Below are 25,782 nucleotides of genomic sequence, written 5' to 3' on the forward strand. Positions count from 1 at the left end.
CCCATTCGCTCAGCCTAGCTGTCACTCAAACATGCTAAGTGGTGAGCCGGCTGGCTCACCACTTGGGCCAATCAGGATGGAGTGCGACTTGAGTTGCCTAGGCAACTCAGTCAACGGTGCCTAAATCCCCCTCCACCCCTCCTAAGTACCCCAGACAGAGTGGCACCACTTTGGAGGGCTTCTGTGGATAAGCCCGCCAAAAATGGAACAAGGGGCTCGGCTTGGAGTCACAGAAGAGAACACAAACGCCATTTTAGAATCAAGTTTTGGCAAAAAATACCAACCGGAGAATTAAAATTAATTAAATAAACAGGCGGTGTGTTCGAGGCTACCGTAAATAATTAAATAAAGATAGTAGCCTAAACCAATGGGAAATCCCATAGGAAAATATTTGCGGTTGAATATAAAAAGTAGTATCCACTGCCACCAGCCAAAACTTGATCAGGGGGGACGGAGACGTGCCCCCGCGACTAACCGACCCTGGGGCAATCGAATTGCCCCAGCCAGTACGTCCACAATATGATGATTTGTACTGGTTCTGTTCAGAATTTAAGACTAGTAAAGTCAATGGTGACTTTACATGCCCTGGGAGACAGTAGTCAGTCCCAGGGTATGGAGTCTATACTGGCGGGTCACTATGACACCCCTGTGTCACTGCACTGAGGGTGCTGTATAACACACATCACAAAAACACATGAAGCCCTATGGAGTAAAAGACCCCATAGCCCATTAAACACATCTAGATTCAAAGAAACACTCCCAAATCATGTCCAAGAGTGAGGGTAAAAGTCTCGCTCTTGGCAGGAGAATAAAATAAACCCCAAAAATCCAGCAAAGCTGCTGGGGGACTCACTAGGTTAGGAAATTCAGCCTAAACAGAGAATTCTCCCTAACAGCTCGGCTGCTTGCAGTTGTATCGGAAGGCTAGCAAGTGAACCATAACATTCTTAAAAACACTTTGGCCGCTGCTGAAATGGCGGGAAGGACCTTGGCCCAGTGTACCCTACTAAAACACCACACCTGTTTGAGGAACTCTGGGTTTAAGCCTGAAACCCAAGCTGCCTTAAGCCGGTTGAGGAGACCAACTTGCTATGGAAGTCCGTGGATGAAGCACTTGACAGCCAAAAAGGAACATGAGACTCAAGACCTTAAACCAGATTAACCAAAGGCCTTCACAAGACAGAGGGGGCAGCTCTCGTCATTCCTTTTGTGGGCAATCTCGCTCCCCTCAACACCAGTATGGTTCAGGAAACAACTGGTCCTCAGGACAAGAATCTAATACCACCACGTATCCACCTAGAGGACAACGCCGTTGGACGGGTAAGGGCCAGAATTCCACCCCCAGAGGCTCCCCGGCCTGAGGGCAGAAATGACCCTCAGATCCGGGTCCCCTCCCATTCCTCTCCGGTTGGGGGACATCCAACATTCCTTCATGCATGCGAGGGGATAACAGACCAGTGGGTGCTCAAGACCGTTACCCACGGGTACGGCATAGAATTTTGCCGACCACCTCAATTTAAACCGCCAAGATCAAGACACCTGACGCCAGAACACCTACGCATCCTACAGCAAGAGTTTGAGATCCTGCAGGAAAAGGGTGCCATAGAAGTCGTCCCACTTCTACAGGTAAACGAGGGTATTTATTCAATATACTTCCTTGTATCCAAAAAGGATCTCACCATGTGCCTTGTGCTAGACTTGCGCCCAGCGAACAAATGTATCAAACCTCGTTTTCTATGGTCATGTTGCAAGAGGGTAATTCCTCTGCTGGCATGGCAACATTGGATATGAAAGATGCATACTTTCATATTTCAGTGTTGTCGCTGCACAGAAAATACCTAAGGTTTATGATAGACGAGCACTATCAGTTCAAAGTACTCCCCTTCGCTGATTCCTCAGCACCAAGGGTGTTTACGAAGGTACTGGCAGTGTCAGCGGCCCACCTGCGCAGGGTCTCCGTCCCAGATTATAACGGGGTATTCCTACGGAACATGCCTGTCCAACACTCAAAAGACGATAGATCTTATTCAGCCTAAAATTCTCCATCAATGAGATGAAATCCAGCCTAGACCCGAGTCGAGCAGTTTCTAGGGGCTCTAATTCGGACAGAAGACTGCCTAGTCTTCCCTCAAGAGTGTTAAAAACTTGCTTTTTCAGATACCTCAGTATGTAGCCGGTCGAGAGGTGATGGTACGCAAAGCCATGCGACTGTTGGCGATGATGGCGTCCTGCATTTACTTAGTTCCTAAAGCGCGTCTGTGCATGCATCCCATGCAAGAGTGGCTCAACAGCCAGTGGTGTCAGGCCAGCGGGCAATGGGATGATCTAGTGGTCGTCTCACCAGCCCTCGTTCTCTCTGCAGAGGTGGTTGAGAGAAAACCTCGAAGGGAAAGGCCTTCACCACCCACGCAGTAGAAGCCACTCTCACGAAGGACACCCCTCTCACAGGGTGGGAGTGGAGGGAAAGGGGGGGGCCCTCACCTGCTTCAGCAGATGGCGCACGGTGTGTGGTCCCCAGAAGTAGCATCCAACCACATAAATCTGTTGGAGCTGTTAGCCCTATTCAAAGCACTGAAAGCTTTTCAGGCACAGCTGCAGGGGAAGACAGTCCTGATCCTCAGACAGCACCACGGCCATGTACTACCTGAACAAGCAAGGGGGCACACACTCCAGGGCTATCCAAGCTGTACCAGAACATTTGGAAATGGGCTCAAACGCAGAATGTTCCTGTTGTCCCAACACATTCCAGGGCAACTCAATCTTCTGGCAGACTTGTTCAGCAGAGTCTTCCCATTGCCCGTAGAGTACGAATGGCGACTACACGAAGACAGTCTCCAATGTTTTCTCACAATGGGGCTTCCCAGAGATCAACTTGTTCGCAACTCTGCAGAACGCTCATTGCCAAGATTACGCCTCCAGGTAACCCTGCCTCCTGAGGTCAGATTTCGGGCATCTCCAACTTCCTCAGAGATGGTTGGACATACTTAGAATAGCGAGAAAACCTAACACCCGATATTGCTACTCCAGAAAAGGGAAGCCGCTTTCTGGTGCAAGTCCAAGGGTGTCATCCCATTGACTGCTCGCCTACATACATTGTATTGTACCTGACTTCCTTACTAGTCTCGGGCCTGGTTTTTAATTCCCTGAAAGTTCACTTAGCTGCGCTCTCAGCCTGCACTATGTCACAACAGAAGTTGTGGAAAATACCAGTTTTTAAGGCTTTCGTGGAAGGGGTTAAAAAGATTCATCCCCCGATTTCTAACCCGGCTCCCGGATCGGACCTACATGTGGTATTGACTGGACTTAAGGGGTCTCCTTTTGAGCCTATACATAAGGCAGGTCTCAAAGATCTTACCTATAATAAGACAGCCCTCCTAGTAGCTATCACTTCTATTAGAAGAGTTGGTGAACTACAGGCCCTTTCAGTTCTAGACCCTTTTGTTACAGTCCATAGGTGGTTCTACGCACTTGCCCTCGATTTGCGCCTAAATTTATTTCCAAGTTCCATGTGCCCCAATCAATCGAACTGCCTTCTTTCTTCCAGAACCCCACTAACGTGGCCGAACAAAGCCTTCTCACATTAGATGTGCGCAGGGCAGTCATGTTTTACCTGGAAAGAACGAAACCACTGAGGAAGACAAAACAGTTTTTCGTTTCAATGGCAGCTGGTGGAGGGGATCCTGTCTCTAAATCGGCCATCTCAAGGTGTATTGTCAATTGCATCACACTGTTTCTCTCTTGCTAAGAGAGATTTGCCCTTGAAGCCTAGAGGATACTCTACTCGAGGCACTGGGGCTTCCGTAGCATTAATTGCAAATGTTCCCCCAGGAGTCCATTTGCAAAGTGGCCACCTGGAGTTCTGTATACACCTTTACAAAACACTTTCGCTCAGATACTCATTCTACGTCTGCCTCTCAGGTGGGACATGCAGTATTAAGACATAGTTTCACTACTGTTCCTTCTCCCAACCCACCTCCAACTCCGGGTGCTTCTCGCTAGTCTATACACCGCATATGATTCTAAGCAGATTAACAAGCATTAGAAGACATGCATTATTCACCGTAATAGCATTTCGAGGGGATTGGGTCCTCCGATGTATTCCATTTCTATGACGGGTAATGTCCACAGCTGTGCTGCTTCGGAAAATCTTCGGCTCCTGCGTCGATGACGACGATGCGCCGTCCCCGAGGACGACCTTCGACGGCCAACGTTACCCGATGTGTTAAGTAGGACGCACAACGCCCTTAGCCTCAGTTCCGTTTTTTCTGCGAACGTGTTCGCTTCGTGAATCTCGGTACGCCGCGACTCTTTGGAGTTTGTTGTATTCTTCTCGGTTATTTGAACCTGTTCGGTTTTTGGGAAAACCAGTTTGTGACGATGTCTACCTCGTCTTCAACCCCACGTCCGGGCTTCAAGAAATACGGGAACTGTGGGTCCAAGATATCGGTAACGGACTCGCACGACGCCTGCCTCAGGTGCCTCGGGGAGCCCCACGACACGGACTGTGTCGACTGCCAGTCGCTCACGGGCAAGGCCTTGCGGGAGCGCAAGAAGTTGTCAGTAGGTAGGGTGTCTAAGCCCAGGAAGTCGAGGTCTGTGGGGCTTTCGAGGGATGATTCGAGAGGCGACTCTCCGTGTCATCGTTATTTGGTCCAGTGGGTCTCCTTCCAGGAGTCGGTCTCGCCACTCCTGCCTCTTCGAGGCATTCCCGGAAGCGCCGACATCTGTCGCCTTCCCTGTCCTCTTCCGAGGACTCCGCCCGTCGGCGGGTCACTTATCCCACCATGCAAGCGACACCGGAGGAATGGGCTTCCTTCGGGAAGAAGATGTTGGCGATTCTTGAATCGCAGGGCACCAGTCCGTCCGCGCCTCCGAGTGGGGTCTGTCGTGATCGGTCGAGAGACACCGCTCGCACGCCTTCAGGCTCGGGTGTTCGGCACGGTTCGCGGGAGAGGTCCCGCTCGGACAAGGGTAACCGTTCTTGTCATGCCCGTTCCCGGTCCTCGACGCGTTCGAGACCGCATGATCCTGTGCCGTCTTCGAGGTTCTGTCTGTCTGTGCTCCGCTTTCGAGGGGGTCGTCTAAGGACACGCTCGGAGCCCTGGCTTCGAGGCCTGTGACGACTCCGGGGCTAACGTTGACGCCGATTTGCTCGACGCTGACTCATTCGGTCCTCGATGCCTTTCGAGGCGGTGGTGTCTGAAGGGCCCCGTGGCACAAGGGTAGCCCCTACAAAGGCTCTGGCTAAGGTCAGGCATAGCGTTGGTCCTCAGGTGTCTTCCTCTCACCGCCTGGAGTACATTTCAGAGGGTGATGAGGGCTGGGTTCCGGTTATGGTGCCTGATGAGCTTCTCTCGGGCCATAGTCAATTTGATGACCTGAGGCAGTCACTGCATGATGCCAGTGGACTGGACACCTCTCCGGAGGTGGTGTTTTGTAGGCCGGAGCCAGGCACTCATGCAGATTCTTCGTACCGGTGCCTTATGTCTCGGGTCACCGAGTACTTGGGATGGTCGGCTCCCCCAGGGGAGTTTGTTCAGGATGATCTCACGGACATCCTTGATCTTGGTCCCCCCACTGGACCCGGTACTGCCGTTTCATGTGGCTCTGCAGAGAAGGGTGGCGGCGGCTTGGACTGCTCCGGACAGTCTCCCGGCAGTGGGCAAGTCTTTGTCGCGAAAATACCGTCCAGCCGGTAGCGACCCCTGCTACTTGTCCAGGCACCCCACTCCGGAGAGTTGTTTGGTGCAGGCGGCTAAGGCCCCAGCAAAGCAGGCGTCATATCCTACCATCCCTCTCGATAAGTACGACACACGTTTTGATGGCTGGGCAAAGAAAGTTTTCTTCAGGGGGTATGGCGCTTCAGCCGGCCAACTCCGTATGTGCCTTGTCTTGTTTCACACACTCTGTGTAACTGTGTTGCGTTAGGGGCTGAACATATTCCCAAAGGGGACGAACGGGATGGTTTCCTTGCTATGGTTCAGGATGGCAAGGATGCCGTGTAAGGCTGTTCAGTCTGGTTTGGACATGGCAGATTGTGTCAGCCGGTCCATGGCGGTGAGCACCGTAATACGCAGGTTTGCGTGGTTGCAGAAGTCAGGGGTTCGCTCCTGATGTGCAGTCCCGGCTCCTCAACATGCCCTTTGACGGTGAACATCTTTTTGGCAGCAAGGCTGACGAGAGCCTTGAGAGGTTGCAGACCTCCAAAGCTGCAGCAAAGTAGTTGGGCGCTGCAGTTCGACAACCTCCGCCTTTTCGTCCTAGTGGACAACAATGGAGGGGTGGTTCCTTCCGCTATTACTCGTCCTTCAGTAAAGCGAGAGGAGCTCTCAGTCAAAGAGTCCACCGTAAGAGTGCCAGAGGTGGAAAACAGGGTACTCGAGGTGCCAAGGCCGCTCGGGCAGTTGCCTCTTTGCCCTCGGGCAACGCCGCAACCGCTACCACTCAGTCATGAGGCCAGGTCCCATGGTTCGCCGGTTGGGGGAAGGCTGGCGCAGCATCTTGTAGAGTGGCGTGCCATTACTTCAATTGTGTGGGTTCTGGAGATCATAACCCACGGCTACTGTCTTCCTTTTCGGCAGAGGCCTTGCGACAATCCACCTGGGAACCTCTTTTCTTTGAGTCCGGATCCGCTCCTTGCGCAGGAAATTCAAGCCCTGCTGGAGAAAGGCGCCATAGAACTGGTGCCTGTAGCGGAGAGGAAGAGGAACAAGGGATGGTATTCCCCTTATTTTTTTTTTTTTATTTCGAAGAAAGACGGGGGGATTGAGACCCATCATGGACTTGCGCGGTTTGGACAAACTCCTCAGGAAGGACAAGTTCAAGATGGCTACTCTCTCTCAAGTCCTCCAGGCCCTTCAGCTTTAGGACTGGTTGGGGTCTCTCGACCTCAAGGACGCTTACTTCCATGTGCCGATCAATCCCAAGCACAAGAAGTACCTGAGGGTCGCGGTTGGCGACTCGCACTTTCAGTTTCGGGTCCTGCCGTTGGGATTGACCTCCGCCCCAAGGGTTTTCACCAAGCTCATGGTGGTGGTGGCAGCGCATCTCAAGAAAGGAGATTCATGTCTACCCCTACCTGGACGATTGGTTCATCAGGGGGAGCTCTCCCGAGCAAGTCCCGGATCATCTGTCCGTTACCTGCCACTCCCTTCACAGGTTGGGCTTCTCCCTCAATTTAAAGAAGTCCCATTTGACGCCAACACAGCAGCTCCAGTACATCGGAGCAGTGCTCGACACGTCCCTGGGGCTGTGTTTTCCTCCCAAGGTGAGCGCTCTTCACATTCAGCAGATGGTGCACAAATTTCAACTTGCCCAGACTCCCAGCGTCCGAGTTCTTGAGACTGCTCGGCCTAGTGGCATCCTGCATTCTTCTGTTGCCAGAGGCCAGGTTGCGGATGAGATCTTTGCAATGGGCACTCAAGCTCCAGTGGTCTCAGTCCTCTGGCAGGATGTCGGACCCTGTTCAGGTGCCGCCCTCGGTCGCCCAGGACCTTCTGTGGTGGGCCGTCTAAGGCAATCTGATGAAGGGGGGGGGGGGGGCATTTTGGCTGCCCTGGCCAGAGGTGGTGATCGTGACGGACGCATCCCTCACGGGATGGGGAGCTCATGCCAACGAGTTGAGTCAGCAGTTGTTGGTCTCCGTCGGAGTCCAGACTCTATCAGTCTGTTGGAGCTGAGGGCCGTCAGGCTATCATCTGGCCAGAGACGACAACGAGACGGCGGACGCTCTGAGCAGGCAGAGCACGATCTCTCACTGAGATCTTTGCTCTTTGGGGGACCCCTCAAGTGGATCTCTTCGCCTCCAGTGTCAACCGGAAGTGCAAAAGGTTCTGCTTGCGGGAATTTCCTCCAAAAGGAGCCTTAGGCGCGTTCGTGGTGGAGTGGTCATTCCCACTGCTGTATGCGTTTCCTCCAGTCCCCGTCATCCTGCAAGTACTGCGGAGGTTTGGTTGCCGGATGATCCTCATTGCTCCGGCGTGGGCCCGGAGGACATGGTACCCGGACCTTCTCGACTTGTCCATCTGCCCTCCACGTAGTCTTCCCTACCGAGACGATCTGCTCTCACGGGAGGGGGGGGTTAGGTTCTCCATCCAGAGGTCGGATCCCTCAACCTTCACGCTTGGCTTCTGAAAGGTTGAGGTATAAGGATTGGGACCTCCCTGAAGACGCGTTGGAGGTGTTGCCGGAAGTTCTGCGACTGGTGCAGAGTTAAGAATGTGGATCCTTTTGAGTGTGACATTCCCATGGTTCTGTCTTTTTTGCTTTCCTTGGCCCACAGGGGCTTGCAAGTGGGGACCATTAAAGGTTACTTGGCGGTGCTGTCCGTCTGAAGAATGTTCCTATTTTAAGATTCCTTTAATTTCTCAGTTTTTGAAAGGGCTCACTAATGTGTTCCCTCCGTCACCTTTTCTGGTGCCCGTTTGGGACTTGAACCTTGTTCTTAAGTTTCTTATGGGTGCTCGGTTTGAGCCTTTGCATTCTTGCCCTTTGGGACTGTTAACTCTGAAAACTGTTTTTGGTTGCGGTTACTTCTGCTCGCAGAGTGAGTTACAGGCACTTTCAGTTATGCCACCCTTCACTGTTTCATAAGGACAGGGTTGTCCTTTAAGGTCGTCCTTTCTTCCGAAGGTGGTTTTCGGAATTTCATTTGGGCCAGATGGTTGTTCTTTTGGCGTTCTATCCTCCTCCACATCCTGGTAAGGAAGAGAGGCTCCATAGGCTTGATCTTAGGAGAGCGTTGAGCTTTTATATTTCGCGCATGTCCCGGGTCAGAGTGGAAAGTCAACTTTTCATTGGTTACGCTGGAAAGCGTTTGGGACAAGCTTTGACGAAACACTGTCTCGTTGGATTATTTTAGCTATCTGAGTGTTACCGCTTGGCGGGTAAGGACCCTCTGGCTGGCTTGCGGGCCCATTCTACCAGGGGAGTGGCTGCGTCTACTGCCCTGCAGAGGTGAGTTCCTATTTGTCACATCTGTGATGCAGCTACCTGGGCTTCGGTACATACTTTTGTACGTCACTACTCCCTCGATTCCATCCGAGGGCAGGATCTGGCCTTTGGCAAGGCAGTCCTTTATTCCGCAATTTGATTGGGCATGCTAAATTTGTGTTCTAAATTCTTTTCCCACCTCCTTGCTTGGTACTGCTTTGGGATTCTGTCATAGATATGGAATACGTCGGAGAACCCAATCCCCCTCGAAGAACAAGTTACTCTCTTACCTGGTAACGTTCTTTCGATGGTTTGGTCCGACGACGTATTCCATATCGCTCCCTCCCTACCTTCCCTGCTGCAGAATTTCTTATGCGATTGCAGCTTGCGTTCCGCAAGGCCTTGTGTGTCTGACTGGCAGAAAACTGGTTTCGCACCTTCTGGGGAAAAAACTACAACTGAGGCTACGTGCGTCCTACTTATCACATCGGGTGACGTCGGCCGTCTGAGGAGGTCCTCGGGGACGGCGCATCGACGCAGGACGCAGACGCTGAAAATTTTCCGAAGCAGCACAGCTTGGGGACATTATCTGTCATAGATATGGAATACGTCGTCGGACCATCCCATCGAAAGAACGTTACCAGGTAAGAGTAACTTGTTCTTCTGATGATTTTATCTGCTTAGATTCACATGCGCCCACCCTTCCTCCCCGCTCGGGTGGAAGGAACATAGCTGTCTCACTACTTTTTCTCTTTTATGTACTCACTCATGAGTCGTTGGGCTCCCTCATGGCAGAAAAAAAATACAATCTGAGGGACCTTGCCACATGAGGGATCTTGCTTACACTACATGTCACATTAGGATGTCACGTTAGGGATAGTGTTACAGGCACGCCCAAGTCGACGTCCCCTTTCGATCCTCGAAAGACGAGATGCAATACTGTGCGGTTACCACTGGATGTCAGTTTATATGCAAAGCATGTGAATCTAAGCAGATGCTATCAGAAATTCTATTACGGTAAGTAATTCATGTCATCTCACCCCACAAGTGGAGTAGTTGGCTATGAATTGGGTTTAAGGCCAAACGGGGCATGGATTTGAGGTTGATCCACCAAAAGGTTTTAGTGCGAGTTTATTTAACACTTGTACGACGTCTGTTGGAGTCTGATATATGTTGGGGTTATGATGGAGAGAGGCACCTTGTTGCACATGCATTGGGACTGTTTGAGGTTTCGGGGAGGGGGTTGTTGGATAGGCTGGCTATGGTGTTAAATATTGCATTTTCTAGAATGCCTGTTCATGTTTTGTTCCCCTTCGTAGGGGAGATTGTTGTGTGTATATAAGGGACCCGCAGGCAAACCTTGGCCCTCTCACACTAGGAGTGGCCCTGTTTGTGCCGTTCTTCGGGCTGAAAATCAATTGAGCAAAATTGCAACATTTCTTGCTCCTTAACACGCCCTCCTCCAAACATTGGGGCTATAGGTGGGAGGCTAGCTCGGTTAAGTACCTGGTCATCACTATTAGTCCCAGTCATACAGTTACTGGGAGACCATCATTGGCAAATACTAGACTCACTGCTTCGTAAAGGGGAGAAGTGGGCGTGCCTCTCAATCTCTGCGGGGAGGCTATCCCTAGTCAAAATGCTTTTTCTTCCCAAAATGCTGTATTTTTTCCATAATAGCCCAGTGTACCTGGGTAGGTCCTTCAATCAGCTGTTTCCACCCGATTCATCTGACCTGGCACCCCATTAACCCTTGCATCAAGTGGGAGACGCTAGTTCTTCCATTTGAGCAAGGTGGGCTAGCTGCACCGGACATGGAGCTCTGTTACCTGGTGGCACAACCCAGATTTTCATCCTAATGGATGCCTGGTCATGTATCATATCCACATCCTGAAGCAGAGCGGACCCCTGAGCCCTCCCCACCCCCAGCTTCTCCAGTCACTATTAATTTCCTGCAGTGGTCAAGATTAATGTAAGTTTGATCTGATCCGCTGCACAGTAGACGCCTGGGCTAGATTAATCAACGCATACATTTAGCATTCCTGTATGTCCCAGAGTTGGGTCTGTGGGGGATACAAGCACTAGCATAGAAATGTGATGAGGGGATCGCTGGCCCAGGGTTGGTGTAGCCGAGTTAGCAATATGCTCCGCGGCAGCCCTTTTGTCACGCTGGAGCAGTATATAGACAAGAGGGGCAGAGACTGGGGGGAGGTCCCCTATTTCAATATCACTGCATGGGAGGGGTGGGTCTTGCGTACTTGAGCACATGTCTTCTCCCCTACTGAAATACATTGCAGTCTCTGGGATGTAAAGGCTCCACACTGTACAAAATGGCGCAATACACCTCATTCTCTCAACTTGCCAGCATCATATCTAAATGGGAGAAGTGCCTGGGGCTCGAACTCGATGAAGCTACATGGAAAAGATCATGTTACACTCGTAAGGTGTCTCTGAACATTAGATATAAATTCAGTTTAAAGGGCTGCATCTGTCGATCCATCGCTTAGTGGAAAGTGCCCTAAGGGTGGTAGCGACTGTTGGGGAGAATTCTCAGAAATGTGCTAATTCCCTCTACCCTAGAGACCCCCAGCAATTTAGCTTGATTTTGAGGACTTTATTATTTTTTTCTTATTTATTTTTTTAACCTGGAGAGAGTGAAACCCCTTTTCCCACTCGCATGCATTTTAATGTGATTTTTGGCATCTCTTTTGGTTTAGTAGTCTGACAAACTCCAGAGGCATCATGTTTTACATTGTTACATAGCACCGTCAGTGCAGTGACACAGGAAAGTCTTCCAGATTTCACAAAGGTTTAAATACCTTATCTGGGATAAACACTATCATCTTACAATAGGGTGCTGGAGGGGTTACCTAGAATCCCCTTTGTCTAGCTTCTCATGTAACCTTTTCAATGTTACCCTTTCCTCGATGAATGGCTGGTGGCATTGGTTTACGTTTTACTACCATTGTTGGATTTTTCCGTCGGCTACGTTCGTAGCCACAGTAAAGCAACCATGGATGCCATTTTTGTAAAAATGGCCCTGGTTGTCTTTTTTTTCGCCACTTCGTGGAAAGATCCTTCTCGAGATTTACTCTGCGCGCCAAACCAGGTTTGGACCCTTTGTTCGTTGTCTTTGGCGGGCTTCACAAGTGAAACCCACCTCTGGCTCCAGGGTGTCTGGCGGGGGCAGGAAGTGAGGGAGGTGCCCGAAACTCCCTGTGCTTAGTCTCCTAGGAGACTCAAATGCACTCTGTGGTGATTGGCCGGCTGATTTGTCCGGCAAGGACAGCCACCCTGCTGGGTGACTTCCAGCTAGGCTGGAATGAATGGGAGCAAGCGTCTTGAAAGGCAGTAGACCACTGGACGAAGGAACCGAGAAAGAACTTGAAGAGGAAGCCTTCCTCAACTCCTGGACCGTTGGTTTGCCCGGTGAAGCCCTGCTCCTGTGCTGAAACTCTAAATTCACATCAACAGAGAAGCCCCTGCAAAGGCAACTTCTCCCTTTGAGTTGGTGGGACCCATCAACTCCAAAGTATTCCACCTGGACATTCTCTCAGAGCTGGTTGAATTTCCAGAGTTGCTGCTCAAAACCGAATAGCCAGGGAGGGGAACACCAGTTCATGTGCGTTGCTTTTAAGCTGGCTAAGAGCTCCAGGAAGATCCTCCGGACTCCCAGGAAGCAGGACTGACCGAGGCTGAGCCCACTCTGTTGAAAGAAAAAGCCCATCTCGACAGCCAGGAACCGCAGTGTTGCTATTTACGGCAGACGCGAGGAGCTGAAACACCGAACAGCCATTTGTTTAAAGATTGCCGGTTGCGAGCGGTGACCGTCCCATTGTAGTGCAGGAGTCCCCAGAAGGCTTACCTCTTGTCCCCACGACTGAGGCCCCGGAACCGTGAGATCTGCAGAGCTGCACAGGAACAGAATTCATCTGCTGTACTTTTTCTTCAATCTAAAGGTACTGTAAATTCTGAGAACTTGCATCATGCTTTAGAGTTCCTTGTTTCTTCTACTTTTCACAAGTCTAACAGCTTGTGGCCCTACATTGATTCTTCTTTCTCACCAAAGACCTCCAAAACATTGTGCACAGACTTTTCTTACTTGCCTGCAAAGAAGTGCTTCAGCCCATATAGACTTTTGCCCATTGACTTTGGCTTAACCTGTTACACTCACTGTTATTGAAGGATCCAAAAGTATTTGCCTGCTTGGGAAGATTTGTGGTTTCTTGTATGTTCTAATAACCTTTTTCCTTTGACTTATTCCAATGTGATATATTAATGTCCCCCGCACCCTAGCTATTGAAGTCACCTACTGATTAAGAAATATTAGGAGTGTGTATTTTGTGAAGTATATTTGAGTGTTGTTAAATTGCTCCCTTCTGAATAAGGATTACTCTGACTAATTATTGTGTATTAAAGAAACCTTGTTTCAGTTTATTTGAATACTTGTCACTGTGAACTTGCAACTCCGCTACAGCTGACATTGACCCCCCTTGAGATAAGCCTGGCTGCTCAATCACGCCAACACCCTTGGTATTACATACTTACACCAAAGGTTGGGTTCCTATTGCCAGGAGATCAAGAGGGGGCATACAAACTTGCTTAATAGCGACATGGCTGACTTTCTTTATCCAACCCTCCAGCTATTCTCATCCTGCTCGATCTCTCCCCGGCCTTTGATGCAGTAAACACCCCAACCTCATAAAACCGTTTCATGATACCCTTGGTATCTCGGAGTGGGCACTGGATTGGCTTACCTCCTTCCTTACTGATCATCCCAAGTAATATTGGGCACCTTCTCAGTTACTTCCTTCTCCACATGTGGTGTCCCCCAGGGCTCTAACCTCTCCCCATGGCTCTTCAACACGTTTCTTGCTGAGCTTGAACTCCTCATGGCCACCTTCTCTGCCAACTTCCTTTGCTACGCAGATGGCCCACAACTCCTTTTCAAACTTCCTGCTGACCCTACTGCATCTTCCATCATCCCGGACTGCTCATCTGCCATCCAGCCCTGCTGTACTTCCAACGATCACTGTCTCAATACCAGCAAGACTGAGCATTCCCATTGGGGCTCCTGCTCCCCCTCCCACCACCCCCCAACCCCCCCCACACCCCTCCCCCACTCTGGCCATCCTCTATGGGCTCTCCCCCTGCTCCTTCTAAAGCCAGAAACCTTGGAGTCATCTTCAACTCCTCTCTCCTTCCTCCCTTACACCCGGGACATTGTCAAGAAGTCCCACTTTCAACTCTTCCTTCTCAAAGGAATACTCCCTTTTCTTACTTTGCCCCCAAAAGCCAATATTACCCAAGCCCTGGTTCTCTCTAGGTTTGTTTACCGCAATAGCCTTCTCCTGAATCTACCTTCTTCCAGTTTACGACCCCTCAAGCTAATCCAGAATAGGTCAGCAAGACTTATCTTTGGGCCTAAGCCCAGGGACTGCAGCTCTCCTGCCCTAAAAACTCTCCACTGGCTCCCAGTTGCAGCACGGATTAAATTCAAATCCCACTGTATCAGCCACAACGCTGTCTGGGGCTTGGGACCACACGATCTGTAACTCTTACTAAATATTCTCCTTCTATACCTCAGCGGTCCTCTTGCACCAACTCTGTGTAAAGCGCTTCACTAAACGGGGCCGGAGGCAGATCATGTTCTTCAGCTGGCTCCCCCAGCCTCCCCCTCCCTCTTCGTCTTGAGCAGGACCTCCTCAAGTTCTGGAAACTCCTCAAGAACTTCCTCTTCACCACCTTCCCTTCGTCCCTCCTGCTAATCTCAATCGATGTGATTGGTGGCTAGGGCCCTTATGTGTACCTCTGGGACCTGGCCTCCCACACCCAATCGCCCCAGCCTGACTGCCTCTCCACTTGCCTTGGCACCCTCCGGCCTCCCTTCTGTTGGCTTACACTTTCCACCCAATACATTGTATTGTTTTTTTTTCTTTCTTCTATCCCATGTTCCCTCTCTGTTGCCCTGGCTGTGAAACAGAATTGACTTTCTGTATAAGCGCCTAACAAATGCACAATAGATAAATCTGTGGTTTTGCCTGCTTATTAGAAAAGTCTGGCTTTAAACCCTTACAGAAATCAACAGGGCGCTTGGCCAGACCATTCCGGCTGAGCCCCTGGTCTCTCTTGAAGGGGCTGTGCAGACTTAATAAAACATCTACTAAGTTATTGGCTAGGTGCCTCTTGTTGGCTAAGATCAATTATTTCTGCCTGGACACACAAATCTCCACCACGACTGCGGACTGCTTGAAGGACGCCATTTGGAACTGTGACATGAAAATTGACTACTGGAACTTTACACCACCTCATCAGCGGGCGGAAGACATATGGTTGGCAATTTGACTCTTCTTGGAGGGCTTGATTGAGGTCTTTCCGCGAGAGGGGGGTAGAGAGGGTAGTGTAACGCGTCTAATCTTGCCAAACACTAAATCCCCAATTGGTAAGAACACTATAGAGTGTAACCAAAGTATGGCTGTTGGAAACTATCTGTATATCAGTGCTTCCTTTGTTGTGAAGTTAACATTCTAGTTAATGCCTGTCATCACTATGTTCTGTCGTGTAAAGTTTTTTTTTTTTAACTGCTGCACGTGCCAAGTACTGCTGTTGGCTCAGTGTAGTGGCTATGTCGCTGGAGTGAGGACAAAATGCAGTGAACGGATTTATAACTTGCACTGACTTGTTTTATTAGGGATTCACCAACTGGAACAAACGGGATTTCAACCAGTTTGTCAAAGCAAATGAGAAATGGGGCCGCGATGACATTGAAAACATAGCCCGGGAAGTGGAAGGGAAATCTCCAGAAGAAGTCATTGAATATTCAGGTATCTTTATATGGCAAGAAATATTTTACACCCATTTCATTTGTATGTCTGCCACTGGAATGGGTACTTTCGCGATCTATGCAAAGATATAATGCAAAGGAGTCAAGAGGGGTTAGATCAGTCGGTGCCCCCTCCCCACAACCTCCACATCCTTTCAATCTTCCTTTTTTATACATCTATTGACAAGACAGATCATACTACAATTGCATGTAGTAGCTTCATAACCTTATTTTTTATGCAAGTTAGAATCTGGCATGCTTTTTGTGGTGTGAATTGTCAAACATGACACATTTTATTTACGTTGATCGGCCGCTGCAGGCCTTTTTGCCATTTTAAATGTTAACTATAGTTTGCTTTTTCATTTGCTTGATTTTTAGATCAAAAAGACATGCATCTACTGTTTGTTGTCTGTGTCTTTAGACTTTGAGCAGTGATTTAGTCTGTAAATAGCCTTTCCAGTTAAACAATTTGAATATTTATGCAACTAAAGGTGCTATAAAGCAGTGGTATGTGCTTCTTGTCCTCTTTCAATTATTTGCAAAGATCAGTAGTTTTGTAACCTCTCCTAAACCCTGATCCTTTGCTTGGAAGGTTTCCCTTTGGGTGGGCTGATGAGCTGTGTTGTGACATAAATCTAAATCCTCTACCATTGTTTTGGGACTGGAACGATTTTGATTTTAATTTATGCATTTGTTTTAATGTCTGACCCAAGATGCTCCCAAAGTATGCCCGACTGTGTTGGAAATGGGCTCTAGCTCTGATAAGTAGCTTGAACGCTTGACAAGTAATACTGCTGGACACCTTTCTGTTAATGCAGATGTTATCGGTAAAAGGCAGCCACACTACACTTTGAGATTTAATTTATGCGCCTGATGCCATTGTTGCAGGAGGTCCCCATGCAGCCAAATCTTGTATTTTTTTTTGTTTGGTTTCCCTGAAGCAAACAATTTAGCAATGGCATGTTAGGGTGCTGGAATCTTATTTTAAATGTAATGTTTTCTAAGTTACAAATCTGCTCTGACATGTTCCTTAATGAGAGTTTGTATTCCAGCTGTCTTCTGGGAACGTTGCAATGAGCTCCAAGACATTGAGAAAATAATGGCTCAGATTGAAAGGGGAGAAGCAAGAATTCAGAGACGAATCGGCATCAAAAAGGCACTGGACACCAAGGTAGGTGGAAATGAATGCAAGTTCCTTTTACATTCTTTTGTTTTTATGCAGCCATAATCTAATTGAAAGGAACTATGCATGTTAAATACAGTAGTATCAGACCCTCTACCTTGCTGGGCTCATCTGTCTGATGTGGACCCAGAACTGCAGGTTGATGGTCAACCAAATGGCTACCTCTGCTTTAACTGCTTCTGGCACTTCTGGTGGTGTACATGTGTTTTGCCTCTTACTACCTCCTTCCCGCTCTGTGTGTGAAAGATGGGAGGGCTTCAGACAGCCCTCTGTGTCCTTTATCTTGCATGCTGATGTATTGGGGGAGGTGTCTGTGGTAAAGGGTGGAAAGTGGTGCCAGCTCTTAGAGCAGTAACGTTTGAGGTGATTTTAGGGGAGGCTGATGGCTAATTGGAGGTATGTTTGCTGATCCCAAGTGGTATTTTTGGAGCTGGCTTGTTCCTTACAGAAACAAATCACTATATTCAGAATTGCTCAATGATCACTTTCAAGGAGTTTGTATGGTAAAATGTGCACAATCAGATTACTGAGAAATTATGGGAAGCTTCTTGGCCAAAGATTTTCTGATTGGCAAGAGCACTTGGACTGTGTTGGGTAAGATTTTGTAGAGTACAACCGGTGTGGGACTTTACAAGACTTATGTGATTTGTATTAGTGACCCAACATTTAACATAGGCCTGTACTACACAAGTCGGTAGAGTGGCGAGCAGCCGGGTTTATCTTAAAAGGGATACTGTGAGCTGTACAGCAGTACAATGAAATCCGTAAATAAAAGTATTCAAGTAAACACTTATACCCTTAAGTTATAGTAAATTATTTATTTACATATACAGAAAGCAAATTAATTGTACTAAATATGCAGCAACTAATAGTAACAAAGTAGAATGTCAGAATCAACTTATTTATGCAGCAATAATGCAGGCGAGTACATTCTTTTTGTACTTAAACTTTTCCAGCACACAGTGTGACATCGTTCACCATAGTGTTGGGTTTGGATAGAAAAAGTGTTAGAGTAGAATAGAACACTGTAACAATAGTCTTTTCTCCCAGAGGGATGTAGGGAGTCTTTTCCCCAGCATTAAGAATGTCAAACAATTAAAACCTGTATAGGGAACAGGCACTGCCAAAGCCAATGGGGTTCAGAGTGTATGCCTTTAGCAAGCCAGGACAGCCAAAGTCAATAGGACAGTTCTAGTTCTGATGGAATCTTCTTTGAAAAGGTTTGTTGAACAGTCAATAGTTCTTTAAGAAAAATCCAGGCGCTAGAGAGCCTACCTGATGTCCACACACTGTTAGGCCTGCACAAGTGAATTGAAATAATTCTAAAGGATAAAAAGGAGCACTCCCCAAGCTATGAAACACTAGATTTGCCTAAAGGTGGTTAAACGCAAAGCCCCACAGTACTTTAGAATTGAAGCCGATGTTCCAGCTGACTGACTTCTTGATGCAGAACCTTGTTCTTGGTGACGAAAGGAAGGACTTCTGGCGGGCTTCTGTGGCCGTAGTCTCGAGAGGGACTCTACAGCAATGGAGTCCACTTGTTTCAGCTGCTCTTTGTGGTTTTGGCGCCTTTATCTCAGTGCCAAAGAGGAACGACTATCCCTGGTTGGAATAACCTTGGTCCTGAACTCTGGTAGTGGGACTCTAGATGAAGATTTCTTGCTTCTGTAAACTCTCATGGATGCCTGCGAAATTTCAGCTGGATTCGTCCTTCGGAAGACGTTGCACTCATCGATGGTCCAGGTATTGGGAAATTGCAGCCCAGGAAGGTTGCAGCAACACAGGGGTTGGCCCAAAACAAAGCAGGTCTTGAGGCTAGTTGGTCCCACCAGCCTAAGGGAGGAAGTCGTCCCTGGCGCAGCTTCGCTATCGATGGGAAACGGGGTCAGCACAGCTGCAAGGCTTCACCAGTGCTTTTGCGGCCCTGGAAGGTGCGGCTGGCTTCGCTCTGTCTCTTCGGATTGGATGTTCCAGTGGTCGGGACTGCCTGTAGTCCCAAAACCCTCCCTAATATGCGAAATCCCATTCACTCACAGCACTAAGCTGTCAGTCTCACAGAGGTGCTCTGGGGGGGGCGGTATTCAGTCCACTAGTACAGCGGCCCGCCCAGTTGGATATGGTTTCCGCCAGACATGCCTACAAACAAAGGCCAGTGAAGTTTCGGGCTCCTTCCTCACTTCCTACCTTCCCAGACACACTGGAGCCTTGACAGGCTTCAGGGCTGAAGCCCGCCAAAGGCAAAACACAATGGACTCAAACCTGATCTAAACAGAGTAAAAGCCCTGAAGGAACTAGCACACAAGAAATGGCGAAAAAAGAAGACTGGGGAATGGGGGGGCTTGGGGCATTTTGGTAAAAATTGTCACCGTTTGGTGCTGCACTGTTATGCTGGGCCCACAGGATACAACTTCAATGAGAAAATAACAGACTTACCGGGACAGCGATGCCCTGGTGTGAATGACTTCCTTTGATGTAGTAAGCCCTTCCCAATGATCGACCCCACCAGCTGAGAGGTACCTAAAACTAGTGCAATTAATCACTGAGAAGGGTGTGGAAAACCTTATTACGGGAAGACCTGTGTGACAGTGCTGCAGGTTCAACAGGATTGACTCTTCTCCAAAAAGAAGAGGAATGGATTTAATGTTGAACTCGAACCCCCAACCTTTCTGAACATCCACACATAGGATTTGCCTACCTTAGAAGAGAAGGAGCTGGGCCATAATGAACTGGATGAATAAAAGGAAACGAGGAAGGTTAGTTGGGGGACTAAAACCCGGGTGGCACGAGGGATGCGCTAGTGTCAGGCTGGTGCACTAATGGCAGCAAAGTGTAGGAGTCAAGTGCAGTTTTTTTAACTCAATTTTAACGGTTTTTACAACAATCAACCTTCAACAAAACCGGCAGTAGTTGTCATAACACTTTAGCATCATGTACATAGTTACATATCTACCGCTTACCCCTTACCCTCCCCCAACTTGAGCCTACTCCACTTCGCATTCTGCTTCTTTCCTCTGGGGGAACCTCCCCTTCTGTATTCTCAAGTTTCCTGATCGCTTTAACAGTCCTAGGTGGACCCATACAGTGTGGCCACTAAGTGTTTCCAGGCCGTCAGGGTTTCTGCTTCCTCCTCCCCTCCCCTACTTCCCGCTTCCTGCCAAACTGGCGTTTTGGCTTCTGTCAATTTCTGGCGGTCACTCCACCAAACTTCTACCCACGGTCTGTTGCATACCTTCCACCCCATAGCAATTTTGCGCTTGGCAAGTATGTATGCCATGTCCTTAAACTGGCTCACATGTTTAAATTGGCGCTGTCTAGGAAACCCACCTACCATGCATGCCCACACTGATTCCACGTTCACCTTGATCCCTTTCTCGTGTAATTGGTGGGCTACTTCTCCCCAGAACTTCCCAATTTCAGGACATGCCCAAAACATGTCATCCCTGCATTTTCTACCCCGCATTTGGGGCATGTTGGTTGTCTGGCATTCTTAAACCAGGCTATCCTCTGGGGGTGGAGAGGGGGGGTCATGTATGCCTTGTGGGTTACATATTGCTGTATTTGTTGTAGCCTCACGTTCCTTGACGCTTTTATATGGTACCCTTGAGCCCTCTTCCATAGCCCGTCACTCATGAGTTCCCTGGCTTCTTCTTACAAATCTTGTCTTAACTGGGCCACTTCTTTTCGCACCTTGGACATCAGCAGCTCATAGATTCGAGAAACGTCATGCCCTCCCTCTGCTATATCATATATCGTTTCTATAGCAGTGTCTGGTTGATCTTCCAGTATTTCAGACCATGTCTCTGATCTGATGTACCATTCTAGTATAAGTAATATACTGCCCAACGTGTAGACCAGTTACCGCTGCCAGTGCCCCAAATTCAATTACTTCCCCCTCCTGCCATGTCTCCCACCTTGGCTATCCCCATCGGTTCCCAGTGCTTATGAATCGTTTTCTTTAGTTGCGCGTGTCCTCCGGTCAATGCCACTAGCGGCACTTGCGGAGAGCACAGGTTTGGGTTCTCCATGACCTGACCAGCTTTGCGCCATATCTTCCATCCCAATCCCAACATCCCCGGGCATCCTTTTAGCTCAGATTCGGGCAGCCAAATCACTTCTTTCAAAAAAAGGAGCACACTCCAATCTCAACAATCTGGGCTCTGATGTCGCGTCTTTGTTAGCCAGTTGACCACATTAGCAGTTGATAAGCCAAGTAATAGATCTCGAAATTGGGCAATTTCATACCCCATTTATCATACGTGTTCTGCAACTTCCACAAGGCAATTCTGTTCCTAGTTCCATGCCAAATAAAGCCCCGGCATATGCTCTGGAGTTTGACAAAGAAGCGCTTTGGTATCCTGTATGGTATGTTCACGAAAGAATGTAGTAGCCTAGGCAACACAACCATCTTCAACGCCCCCCTATCCCAATCATGGCTAAGGGGAGCTTAGTCCAGAACCTCATGCTATTTTCAGTGTTCACTACCGCTTTCTCAGTGTTGTGTTTATACTCTGCTTCCACCGTGTGATAAATGTCAATCCCCAGGTATCTAAAAGTGCAAGTCTCACATGGTATTTGTAAGATTGGCAGTTCCTGCTGGACCCCTAAATACCTCCCCAGGGGAAATGTACACGATTTCTTGGGATTAACTGCAATGAAAGAGAGCAACGCAAATAACTCAATTACTTCTAGAATGTATTGAAGATTTTCCTCAGGGTATCTAAAGTATAGTAACATGTCATCTGCATATAATGAGATTGTGTGGTCCCCTTTTGTGCAAATCCTGACTTCCTCATATTGCTGTCTCAAGTAGATCGCCAAGGGTTCCAATGCTAGGATGTACAACATCGGGGACTAAGGGCATCCTTGTCTGGTGCCCCTACGAAGTTGCCACTTCGAGGGGATTGGGTCCTCCGACGTATTCCATATCTGACAGTAATCACCACAGCTGTGCTGCTTTGGAAAATCTTTCGGCTCCTGCATCGATGACGTCGATACACCGTCCTCTAGGACTTCCTCCGATGGCCGAAGACACCAGATGTTATAAGTACGACGCACGACGCCCGTAGCCTCAGTTCCGTTTTTTCCGCGAACATGTTCGCTTCGGAGATCTCAGCACGCCTCGACTCTTTGGAGTTTGTTCTTTTGGTTCTTCCAACCCTTTTAGTTTTATGAAAGTATTCTCGGGATATCTTCCTCTTCTTCCACCCCGCGTCCAGGCTTCAAGAAGTGTGGGGACTGCGGGTCCAAGATGTCGGTGACTGACTTGCACGACGCCTGCCTCTGGTGCCTCAGGGAGGCCCACGACACGGATGATTGTGTTGACTGCTAGTCGCTTACGTCCAAGGCCTTGCGGGAACGTAAGAAGAAACTGTCGGTAAGGTGTCCAAGCCCCCGAAGGCGTGGTCCACTGGGCGTTTGACGGACGATTAGAGGGGCGACACTCCGCATCGTAGTTGTAAGTCTAGGGGGGGGGTCTCGGTCCCGAAGTGGGTCCCGCCACTCCTCTGCCGCCTCGAGGCACTCCTCGGATGAGGACGGGGAAGACGCCCGATGACTCCGCCTGAGAGCGGGTTTCTTATCCCACCAAGCGTTCCTCTCCGGAGGAATGGGCTTCCTTCGGGAAGAAAATGTTGGCGATTCTTGAATCGCAGGGCTCCAGTCCGTCCGCATCTCCGATGGGTCGGTCGTGACCGTACTGGAGACACCGCTCGTATGCCTTCGGGCTCGGGTGGTCGGCACGATTCGCGGGAGAGGTCCTGCTCTGACAAGGGGAATCGTTCCAGTCATGCCCGTTCCAGGCCTCGGTCCTCTACGCGCTCGAGCCCGTGTGCACCTGTGAAGTGTTCGAAGAAGACGTTGACGCTGGTGGCGCCGAGGTTGTCGTAGCCGTCGGCGCCGCGCTCAACGTCGATTCACTTGACGCCCTCGACGCCTTTCGAGGCTGTGGTGTCGGAGGTACCCGTGGCACGGGGGCACTCCCTAGAAAGGCTCTGGCCAAGGCAAAACATGTCTTTCTCCCTTATTTCCTTCGGGAAAAAAATGCTGGCGATTCTTGAGTCGCAGGGTACTAAGCCGTCCGCGCCCCCGAGTGGGGTCGGTCGTGAGAGGTCAAGAGACACCGCTCGCAAGAGTGGTCGGCACGAGTCACGGGAGAGGTCCCGTTCGGACAAGGAGACTCGTTCTCGACGTACCCGTTCCAGGTCCCGGTCCTCGACGCGTTCGAGACCGTGTGCACCTGTGAGGTCTTCGAGGAAGACATCGACGTCTGAGGCGTCGAGGGTGTCGACAGGCTTTCTCGAGGCTCCGGCTCCGAGGAAGTCGTCAAAGCCGTCGACGCTCAGGTCGTCGAAGGACACGCTCGGGGCTCCGGCTTCGAGGGCTGTGTCGACGCCGCCGATGCTGGCGGCGCTGCATCTGACATCGACGCCGATTTCCTCGACGCCGATCCTCTCGGCGCCGATGCCTTTCGTGTCAGAGGTACCCCGTGGCACGTGGGAACCCCCCTAGGAAGGCTCTGGTTAAGAGCAAGCACTCTCGGGTGCCTTCTTTTCGCCACCTGGAATACATTTCAGAGGCGGATGAGGATTCTGATGGCCTGGTTCCTAGTCAGGTTCCAGATGAAATTATCTCGGGCCATAGTCAGTTTGACGATTTGAGGCAGTCACTGCATGATGCCAGTGGACTGGACACCTCTCCGGAGGTGGAGTTTTGTAGGCCTGAGCCTGGCTCTCATGCCGATTCCTCGTACCGGCGCCTTATGGCTAGGGTTTCTGAGTACTTGGGATGGTCTGCTCCCCCAGGGGAGTTTGTGCAGGATGATCTAACGGACATCCTTGATGTTGGTCCCCCAACTGACCCGGTACTGCCTTTCCATATGGCTTTACAGAGAAGGGTGGCGGCGGCTTTGACTGCTCCGGAGAGTCTCCCGGCGGTGGGCAGATCCTTCTCGCAAAAATACCGTCCAGCCAGTAGCGACCCCTGCTACTTGACCAGGCACCCCACTCCGGAGAGGTTGGTGGTGCAGGCGGCCACGGCCCCGGCAAAGCAGGTGTCGTACCCTACCATCCCTCCTGATAGGGACGACAAACGTTTTGATGGCTGGGCGAAGAAAGTGTTTTCTTCTGGTGGTATGGCGCTTCAGGCGGCCAACTCCATTTGTGCCTTGTCTCGTTTCACACACACACTGTGGAACTGTGTTGCGTTAGCGTCTGAACATATTCCCGAAGGGGACGAACGGGATGGTTTCCTTGCTATGGTCCAGGATGGTAAGGATGCCATGTGAGTCCTTTCAGTCAGGTTTGGACTTAGCTGAATGCGTCAGTAGGTCCATGGCGTCGAGCACCGTGATACGCAGGTTTGCGTGGTTGCGGAATTCGGGGTTTGCTCCTGATGTGCAGTCCCGGCTCCTCAACATGCCCTTTGACGGTGAACACCTTTTTGGCAGCAAGGCTGACGAGAGCCTTGAGAGGTTGCAGACCTCAAAAGCTGCAGCAAAGTCGTTGGGCGCTGCAGTTCGCCAACCTCCGCCTTTTCGTCCTAGGGGACAGCAGTGGAGGGGTGGTTCCTTTCGCTATTACTCGTCCTTCAGTAAAGCGAGAGGAGCTGGCAGTCAAAGAGGCCAACGCAGGGGTACCAGAGGTGGACGACAGGGTACCCGTGGTGCCAAGGCCGCTCGGGCAGTTGCCTCTTTGCCCTCAGGTAACGCTGCAGCCGCTCCCACTCAGTCATGAGGCCATGTCCCATGGTTCGCCGGTTGGGGGAAGGCTGGCACAGCATCTTGTAGAGTGGCAAACCATTACTTCAGGTGTGGGTTCTGGAGATCATAACCCACGGCTACTGGCTTCCCTTTCGGCACAGGCCTCGCGACAATCCACCGGGGAACCTCTTTGCAGAGACCTCAAGGATGCTTACTTCCATGTGCCGATCCATCCCAAGCACAAGAAGTACCTGAGGTTCGCGGTTGGCGACTGGCACTTTCAGTTTCGGGTCCTGCCGTTCGGATTGACCTCCGCCCCGAGGGTTTTCACCAAGCTCATGGTGGTGGTGGCAGCGCATCTCAGGCAAGGGGGGATTCACGTCTACCCCTACCTGGACGATTGGTGATCAGGGGGAGCTCTCCCGAGCAAGTCCTGGATCATCTGTCCGTCACCTGCCACTCCCTTCACAGGCTGGGCTTCTCCCTCAATTTAAAGAAGTTCCAGTACATCGGAGCAGTGCTCGACACTTCCCTGGGGCAGTGTTTTCCTCCCCAGATGAGGGCTCTCCACATTCAGCACGCAGTCCTCCGGCAGGATGTCGGACCCGGTTCAGGTGCCGCCCTCGGTCGCCCGGGACCTTCTGTTGTGGGCCGTCGAAGGCAACTTGATGAAAGGGGCTCCATTTTGGCTTCCCTGGCCGGAGGTGACGATCGTGACGGATGCATCCCTCACGGGATGGGGAGCTCATGCCAACGAGCTGACAGTCAGCGGTCGTTGGTCTCCGTCGGAGTCCAGACTCCATATCAATCTGTTAGAGCTGAGGGCCGTCAGGCTAGCCCTGAAGGCTTTTCTGCCGACTGTTTTAGGAAAGAGTGTCCTGATCCTGACGGACAACACAGTGGCCATGCACTACCTCAACAAAAAGGGGGGGGCAGGGTCACTTCCTCTGTGCAGGGAGGCGATGCAGCTCGAGTTCTGGGCCATCCAGCAGGAAGTTTCGATCTCGGCAGTTCATCTGGCCGGAGACGAAAACGTGACGGCGGACGCTCTGAGCAGGCAGAGCGCGATCTCTCACGAGTGGGAGTTGGCTCAGGAGATTCTCCTGGAGATCTTCGCCCTTTGGGGGACCCCTCAAGTGGATCTCTTCG

At 50.2% G+C, this 25,782-nt stretch overlaps 1 protein-coding gene across 1 annotated transcript in view; it reads left to right on the forward strand.

Annotated features, from left to right (window-relative positions):
• SMARCA5 (SNF2 related chromatin remodeling ATPase 5) overlaps positions 1 to 25,782 on the forward strand; it is a 682,605-nt gene that overhangs the window by 567,116 nt on the left and 89,707 nt on the right. The window contains exons 20-21 of the mRNA XM_069631209.1: positions 15,623 to 15,755; positions 16,807 to 16,925. Of these exons, the coding sequence (XP_069487310.1) occupies positions 15,623 to 15,755; positions 16,807 to 16,925 (252 nt within the window). The remainder of the gene's footprint in view (positions 1 to 15,622; positions 15,756 to 16,806; positions 16,926 to 25,782) is intronic.

Source organism: Ambystoma mexicanum, chromosome 6q, assembly GCF_040938575.1.
Source record: "Ambystoma mexicanum isolate Mex_15411 chromosome 6q, UKY_AmexF1_1, whole genome shotgun sequence".
NCBI lineage: Eukaryota > Metazoa > Chordata > Amphibia > Caudata > Ambystomatidae > Ambystoma > Ambystoma mexicanum.